The sequence below is a fragment of the Mus pahari genome, chromosome 17 (genome assembly GCF_900095145.1).
Source record: "Mus pahari chromosome 17, PAHARI_EIJ_v1.1, whole genome shotgun sequence".
In the NCBI taxonomy this organism is placed as follows: domain Eukaryota; kingdom Metazoa; phylum Chordata; class Mammalia; order Rodentia; family Muridae; genus Mus; species Mus pahari.
Genome location: NC_034606.1, coordinates 48,891,860 through 48,900,514, shown reverse-complemented (window position 1 = coordinate 48,900,514; position 8,655 = coordinate 48,891,860). Strand labels below are relative to the sequence as shown.

At 53.8% G+C, this 8,655-nt stretch overlaps 1 protein-coding gene across 5 annotated transcripts in view; it reads right to left on the bottom strand.

Moving 5' to 3' along the window:
• Mpped1 (metallophosphoesterase domain containing 1) overlaps positions 1-8,655 on the bottom strand; it is a 79,417-nt gene that overhangs the window by 14,603 nt on the left and 56,159 nt on the right. For all 5 annotated transcript variants that reach the window (XM_029531057.1, XM_021216600.1, XM_021216601.2 and 2 more), the window contains one exon: positions 7,735-7,960. In XM_029531057.1, the coding sequence (XP_029386917.1) occupies positions 7,735-7,960 (226 nt within the window). The remainder of the gene's footprint in view (positions 1-7,734; positions 7,961-8,655) is intronic.

Below are 8,655 nucleotides of genomic sequence, written 5' to 3'. Positions count from 1 at the left end.
TAGCAGGAGTTGGACATCAGGTCCCAGCCCATTACTCACACAGGATGGATGGAAGGTCCCAAGCCTGCACACAGCAGAGCAGTTAGTTGACAAGGAGATACCTGCAAGGGCTCCTGGAAGCCAGGTGGGATGTAGCCAGGGCCATAAGCAGGGCTGGATAGACACAGCAAGGTTCACTGTGTTCCACCAGCAGGCAGCAGCCAGAGCTGACAGCCAGAGTAGTGGGGCCCAGCTCAGGGCAGCAGGATGCTCGGACCAATACTTTAGATTCCTCACTTTAAATACCCAGGACCTTGAACCCATTCTGGTCAGAGGAAACGTGATTCTATATACTATGCTCTTCCCCAGGTGAAAGGCATTCTAATAGCACCTTGTTATTAGCTGTCCTGAGCACACCATGCTTCCCTCCCTGACCCAGCTCCCCTTGATCCTTGTGGGAACCTCCTTCATAGCAAGTCAGCTTGCTTCCTGACACACAGTACTTTGATCTCTAAAGTGAGAGAGTAGTGGGAACCTCACTATTCGTCCTGGGGATTGTGGCAGGACACACATCTGTCACACCGACTGGCTTTCCCTAAGCACAGTCAGAGACAGACAGTGTTCCCAGGCTGCTCCATTCCAGCCCCAGGCTGTGCAGCAAGCTCAGAGAGTGCTCGGCTCAGAGAGTGCTGTCTGCGGCTATCAGCTATGTAAAAGAAACCTTTATCATCCATGCTCTCAACACTGGTGGCCGCAGCCAGCCAGCAGCACGACGAGACACCAACTGTGTGCCAGGCAATGTCTCTCTCTATCTGGCCTCTTTGAATTCTCTCTGTGTCGCCGTCGCACAAAGCCACGGTTCCGACCACAGCCATACTGCTGGCACTGGCACAGCAGGCTGGGTCCTCAGTCCAGCCTTGTAGAGTGCCCAACTGGTCCCTGAGACCCGGGCTCCTAGAGACAAGACAAGTGCCCTCCTTAGGTCTCAGGGTCCAGCCCTGATGGGAGAGGCAGTCCAGTCAAGCACAGAATCCATATCTGAGCCCAGCCGCTGGGGCACAGGCCCTGCAGCCCTGCAGCCGCTTCCCCTTCCCGAAGTTCAGCGTCTCAGCAGGTTTAGATCCCTTCTTTCAAAATACCACAAGTAATTAGAGCAGATGGGCCTGCTACGTGCCAGCCCCGCTCTCCCCCTCATTCCCTTTTTTTCTTTCTCTCTCTCTCTCTCTCTCTTTTTTTTTTAAATCAAGGCCGTTTTTAGTTAAATGAGAACAAAAAAATGCATCCAAAACCCATAAATGAATAGGGTATATATGCAGGATTTAAAAAAAAAAAAAAAAGAAAAAAGAAGAAGAAAAAGAAGCAAGATTTTTGCAAAAGCTGACTCTTCCCTCTTCCTGCAGTTACTTCCACCCCAGAGCCGCCTTGGGTCATGGATATATGCCCAGCTTTAGTTCTGGGGACCAGCAACTGTGTCAAAAGTCTCACAGAGTCACCACATGCCAATGAGGAAGGCAGAATTTCCCCAGATCTCTGCCCCGCCTTTAATTCTCCAGATGCTGGAAGAGAGCTGACCCACATCAAAGGCACAGGGAGGCGGGCATCTGGCCTTTGGTCTGGGGGAACTAGTGAGAGTGGGCAGTGTGATGAGCCAGGAGGTGGCACAGTCAGGCCATGGTGTTCAGAGTCTAGCCTGGAATAGGAACCTAGGGATTGAGGGGTTGGTGGTGTGGGCCAAGAGGAGGCCACAGTAAGAGGCGCACACGGGCAAACAGTCCAGGGAGGGGTTGTAATGGACTTCCCACTGCTTGGAACCCTCCCACCTGTGCACTCATCCATTCCAGAAACATCTATCGATATAAGCCAGTTGCCGGGTCAGGCTTTGAAGTTAGAGAGAGATTATGTGCGAAAGAAGCCCCTGGTCTCAAGTATTCCAGTGAGCAGAGGTGATACTGAAGAAACCTGTTGTTAGGGTGACATAAGACACGCCTGTCCCACCCTGAAGGAGATGGTGGAGTGAGGGACTAGGGCAGACCCAGGCCCTTGTGGAGACAAGATGGCAGAGAAGACCCACGGTGCCTGCCAACAGTGTCCACAAGGAAAAACACAAAGTGGGACCACACACACACACACACACACACACACACACACCACTCACTTACACCAAGTACCCCCATTCCCAGTGACTCCAGTGTCCAAGCCTGAAAAGCCAGCAGCAGGCTTTTGTGGGGCAAGGGAAAGATCTGTGATCCAGGGAGCACAGATCCCATCAGCAGGAAGCTGATGAAAGACAATCCCATCACAGGAAGCACTTGCCAGGAAGAAGAGTGGGAAGACATCTAATCACACCCAAGTCCAGGGCTTCTGCTCATCTGTGGCTCTGTAAGAAGGCAGAGCAAGAAGATGGAAGGCGATCTGTCAAGTGTCAAGTCACCAAGGACCCATGTTCCACTCAGAGCACACTAAGCCTCTCTAGAAACCAGTAAGAAAGAGAAAGATCAGAGCTGGCCAAGGGGGGACAGCCCAGGGGTAAGGGAGCTTGCCTAGAGCATCTGAGACTCTGGGTTCCATCCCCACACCACTAAAACCAGCCAAAAGACAGACTCTCCTTGCCCCCAGATAACTGACGAGGCAAAAGACTTGAGTACTTCAGAGAGGAGGAATGTAAGCGGCCAGAAGCCATAGAAGGGCTCCACGGCTCACGGCAGCAGCAGCACCTACCCTAGCAGCAAGGAAAACCTAGAACCTTATGTTACCAAGTGTTGGCAGGGGTACAGGTAAGCAACTGCTGGCAGGGGACATCACTTGGCAAACCGACTTGGCTGAAGAGATCGGAGGGCTGGAGAAATGACTCGGTGGACGAAGCCACAGCAGATAGGAGAGGAGCAGGAGTTCAGATCCCCGGTGAGCAGTTCCAGCTCTGAAGCTGGGGAAAACATCTGAACTCCACACATCAGCCAGTGTGACTGAGGAGAGAGAAGAAATAACCTTACCACTGCATGCTGGTTAGTTTAATCACCAGCTCGACAAAAATCATCTGGGAAGGGAGTCTCAGTGACAGACCGGCTGTAAAGGAGACAGGCTACAGGTATGTCTGTGGAGCTTGTCTTGAATCACCTGAATTCAATAACCATCCATCACTCTCTCCTACCGTGAGCTGCCCTGAGGGTAGCTGACCAGTGCCAAGAAACTGACTGTGTTCACTTCAAACCTTGGGACACGGTTGTGGGGAAGGGTTCATCCCACACACCTCGCCCAGGTCTGGGTGGAGTCCGTAGCTAGGCTAGGAGGTTCTGGAGCTATGAATACATTTTTGAAGGCTGGTTTATACCATTTCCACGTGTGTGGCTTCTAAGGACACCAGCCACTAAGGGTCTCTTCCCTGAAAGAGTAATGTATGTACCCTGAGACCTCACATTTACTGACCAGACACCGAACCTCAGGGAGGCTGTTCAGCTTGGCCAATGCGTCCACAGCTCAGTGGCAGGACTAGGACCTGACTCCTGGGTGACAGGGCTGGCTCACCAGGCCAGGAATGTACTGGCAAGATGCACAGAGGCCTCATGAGCAGAAGCATGCTGATGGCTGCCCCCAGGTCCTCCAGAGGCTATGGAATAGGTGTGTGTGGGGGTCACCTGTAACCCACAGGCGCAAGTCCCCAGAAGTGATGCACTTCCTGGGTAAGCATCCTTCTGATGCAGAGTGAGGCTGGATCCACAAAGCTTTCCTGGAAACGAGCCACAGGGAGGCAGCAGGTCCCAAGCATCCACCTCGGTGTGACTGTGGTCCTCAGGCACTCCATCCCTGGAGGGATACTGAGGGATGTTACTCTGGAAAACCTGGTCCCCAGTACCTTGGGGAGAAAGGTAGGGCAGGGGTGCCAGTCAAGGACCCAGGGGTGGAGACGCTGGCTGCCCAGCCTGTGGATTCTGTTTCTTACTGTGACTCACGCAGAGCCTGAAGTAGTGCCGCGATGCCTACACGCCTGGCACCTCCTCCAGCCTCCTGGCCTTGGCCTGTGACAACCACACCATTCCCCACGTCCTTAGCTCTGTGACCTCTTCAGTTCCCAGATCTCTCCATGGGGGCTATTCCCTGACCCCAACTTCCAAGGCTTCTTCTGGAGTCAGGAGACAGCTGTTGACTGGTTTGCCATCAGGGCAGGAACCCAAGACAGCAATGACTGCAGTGGTCCATGGGGCTCGGTGGGAGCCATGTTCTCAACAATTCTCATGGATGGCTTGATCCATTTACTAATGAACCAGGAGAGTGATTCTCAGGTCTCCATGTCCCCTAGGACACCCAAATGGTACTTAGAAAAGTACTGCATGACCTTGACTCCAGAGAGGGCAGAGCTCACCAGGAGCTGGCCAGGACTCTGGGGTACCTCTGTCTTGATAACCCTGGCTGAACCATGTGCCCACCTGGACCTCTTCTTGCCTGTCTATAGAATGGGGTTGTTGCCAGCCTAACCCTCATCTGGCATAGGGCTAACCCCCTTCTGAGCGTGCCCCCTTTGATCATGAGTTACAAGAACCACCATGAGCCACTGAAGGTGCTTACCTCGTGCCAGGCCTTCATCCAGACAGAGCCACACTGACCCCAAGCCCTGCTATACTGTAGTGACATAATCTCCCCATGGCACAGTGGGACCAGAGAGGCTGCCACAGTTACCCAAAGTCACGGGGCTGGAGTGGTTGGTGGTGCCTTGATCTGTGCAGCCCTCATTTCAGGCACACCATTAGAGACGCGGCTCCCCCAGCACACAGGTGCCAGAGGGGAGGGGACAGCTCCCAGGACTAATTCTGTGGCCCCACAGAAACAGAGCCAGTCACCTCCTGCCACCTGATCCCAGCCCTGGGTAGCTTCAGAGAAACAGAAAGAACTCTGCACACGGAACGGCCTTGGGGCTGTTTGTGTCACCAGGTCAAGGAAAGCATGGTGTGTAAGCACAGCCAGGCTGGGGACGTGTGCGCGCCACCCCCTGAGCCACCCTTCCTTTATTCGAGTTCTAAAGCCTGATCCAGCGGGGAGGGAACATGGTGGGTTCCATCCTGCCCTCTCAGGAGCACAGCACAGCTTCCTGATATCCCCTCTCCCAACACACGCCCTATTCATTTCCTCTGCTCACCAGCCTGGGCTTCCACTGACACAGGTCTGCGGTCAAGAAGAAGGCAAGGCCTGGGGGGGGGAAGCCAGGAACTAGAGAGGCCAGTCATGTCCACAGTGAAGGTCACACTGGGGCCACTGGTGGCCAGAGCTCCAAGCAGCAGGACAGTGGTTGAACTGGCAGCTGGGCTCGCCCAAGCCTCATCCTCTCGGCTAGTTCAGTGATGGCGGCTGAGCCGTTCCCTGGGGAGAGGAGCATACACCGAGGGAGCCCTCACGCTGAGTTCCTCAGCTCTCCAGAGCCTGGCTGCTGGGTGGTGCATCTCCTCCATTCCCCTCACCCTCCTTACTAGACCAGGAAGGAAGGGCATCCCTACAACACGCAAACAAAGCAGGTCTCCATCCTCTGAGCACTGATGGCAACCGCCATGGGCTCGGGGGAGCCCTCTGACACCTTATAGCCACCACTGGAGGAGGGCATACTGCCATCCCATTCTGTAAGAAAGTGAGCAAAAGCATAGGAAGGGCACCCAGTGATGCCCAGGGGTCAACAGCACACAAAATGTGAGGAGTTTTGTTTGTTTGTTTGGTCTCTAAGCCATGCCTTTAACCTTTATAACCTTCTTTTTAAGGAGCTGTGTGTGTGTGTATATAGCTATGTGTGTGATGTATATGTGGTGTGTGTGGTGTGTGTATGGTATGTGTGTGTGTGTGTGTGTGTGTGTGTTGGGGCAGGTTGTAAACCACAGGGCAAAGAGATCCAGGCCTTTTTTTTTTTTTTTTTTTTTGAGACAGGGTTTCCTGGCTGTCCTGGAACTCACTCTGTAGGCCAGGGTGGCCTCAAACTCAGAAATCCACCTGCCTCTGCCTCCCAAGTGCTGGGATTAAAGGCGTGTGCCACCACTTCCTGAGATCCAGTCTTGATTCTTGACCTTAGGAACCACCGCCTCTCACCCTATTTTGCCCCGCCCAGGTTGTGCCGGCCTCAGGACCCAAGACTTTGCTAAGACTTCCAAATGAGCTCATGGTGAGCTGTCATAGAAGCAGGCTTCAGATCAGCCTCTGCACCCTGTCAGGCAGCCTCAGCCCTTGGTTTCGGGTCCCTCACATCCTTGAGTGCCCCAAAGCCTTCAGAGGCAGCAGGAGAGTACATGGGAGCGTTGAGCATCACGACCCCAGGCAGAGACAACAGGCTCCTCCTGGGGCAGGAGAATGGGTCCGGCTGGCCCCTCTCCCTTCCCCGGGGCTTCATAAGATCCACACAGGCCCAACCCCACCTCAGCCTCAAATCACCAGGGGACATCAAACACCAAGGCCCAGGGCTCCCCAGATGTACTGTGTTTTCTTAGCTCACCCGGAGCCCTCCACAGTGCCACCCCCTCCCTGCCCACGCCCATCTCCTCCCATGAGGCTGAGGTCATCCATCTTCTCTGGGGAGCTTCCTCTCACCCTGCCAGCACTTTACACTCTGTGGCCACACAAGGGCCAGGAGATCTGTCCACAGACTAATGATCTGATGCCACAGTTGGCAGCAGAATCACCACCATCTTGTTCATTTCCTAATCCTTAACACTACCACCATCCTTATCACTACCAACCTCACCGGTGACTGCCATCATCACCAACAGCAGCAGGAGCAGCAGCAGCAGCAGCAGCACTGCCATCATCATCAATATCATCATCACCCACATCACCATCATCACTGTCATCATCATCATTACCAACTTCATCATCACTATCATAAGCATCACCACCAACACCATCATCACCGTCACCACAGATCTCCACCATCACCATCGCTGTCCTCGGCAGCACCGTTAGAGTCAGTTATCATTGCCACGGACACAGTGACCATCACAAAGAGAATCTGGACCCGTGGTCACTTCAAGCACCGCCCAACTGGGTGAGTTCCGAGCGATGGCCCAGTCAGCCACTGTCTCCAAGAGAATAAGGATTCCCTGTGCATTTGTTTTTTAAACAGCTGCTGTCCCCGTACAGGAAAGTGCCCCATGAGACCGTCTGACGGTCCCAGATGCCTTTCCTCAATTATGTGGATCAATTGTCTTTTCCAACAACCACATGCCTTTCTGTGGGAGGACAGAAGACAGGCAGAAAGGGAAGATCCCTCGTGCTGGAGGCTCGTGTTTGAAAGAAAGACCTGCAGCTGCAGCCCTCCCCTGCCGAGCTGTGCCATCTTGGAAGGTCCGTACTCTCTCTCAGCTCCCTTTCTTTATTGTGAGTTGGAGAAAATACCACCTGCCTGCATGTAAGACACACACACACACACACACACACACACACACACACACACATATATATATATATATATATATATATATGTATCTCACATAGAAGATATAGGTGATATCACCCTTCCTTGATAGATAGATATATCACATAGAGGATATAGGTCATATCACCCTTCCTTGGCTCCAGATGGGGAAACTGAGGCCCAGGGGGGTGGCGGTAGCCTGCCTGAGGTCAAACAGAGCGTGAGAATGACAAGACTAAGTCCCAGATCCTCATTTTCTCATTGCACCAGCCCTGAGCCTCAACTTTGGGTCCCGAGGCCCCTCTAGGAGACTGGAGTCACCACCACCTGCTGCCTCACCCTAACAGCTGGTGAAGGTAGGGGCAGATCACACTCACCACGGGGAGCCGTAGATCCGGAAGCCACGCACCGTGACCTCTGAGTCCTGCAGGTAGATGCAGTTGGTCAGCAGAGACTGCACGTTCTCATAGTTCTCCGGCTTCAGCTTGGACACGGACGGGAAGTAATAAAAGTCCTGCTTGATGAGGTCCGCCATGAACTCCTGGTCGAAGGTCAGCTCGTGGTTGCCCGCAATCACGATCTTGTACTCATAGGGCAGGCTGCCTGTGGGGTGGGCATGCACAGAGATGCTGGCGGCCCTTGTGGAAGCCACAGAGCCACCAAAGGGAGATAGATGGGGACAATCACTGGAGTCCCTCGGCAGGGGTATCCCACGGCCCCTATCTTGTCCTCTGAAATGGAGGAGGCAGTGGTCCCATCACTTCCCTGGCTCAGCCTGCCTGGCCTTTACTGGCCATCAGTCCTTGAGCACAGGGCAGCGTCCTCCCAGGACCTAAGCTGCCTCAGTTTTCTCTGCTTCCCTCCCTTCTGTCTACTTCTGACTGAAGAAAACCTCGCAGGGCCATTGGCCTCAGCTGCCACCAGTCTCTCAGCTTTCTCCACCTTAGGCTATCACTCTTCAACCTACATGTGCAAGCTCTTGATGGAGCCGGGTTCAAACCTTCAGAGATACCGCACTCAGGGAAAACCCCAGTGCCCAGCAGCACCTGCATGGAATTTGCAGTCAAAACAAGGTTCTGGAATGCCCAACCTTTTGAACACCATGGTCTGATGTCATCTGCAAGGTTCAGACCCAAGAACCACACAGCAGGTTACAAAAACACCAGGAGGCTAACAGCCTCAGAGTGACCAGTGGTGCCCACCTACAGGGAGCCCTCCCCATCGGCCCAGAAAATGTCGTTCACCCTGCCCTCATTCAGTGGCCAGGCTCCACACTGCCCAGCCCTCTGCCTTGGTTG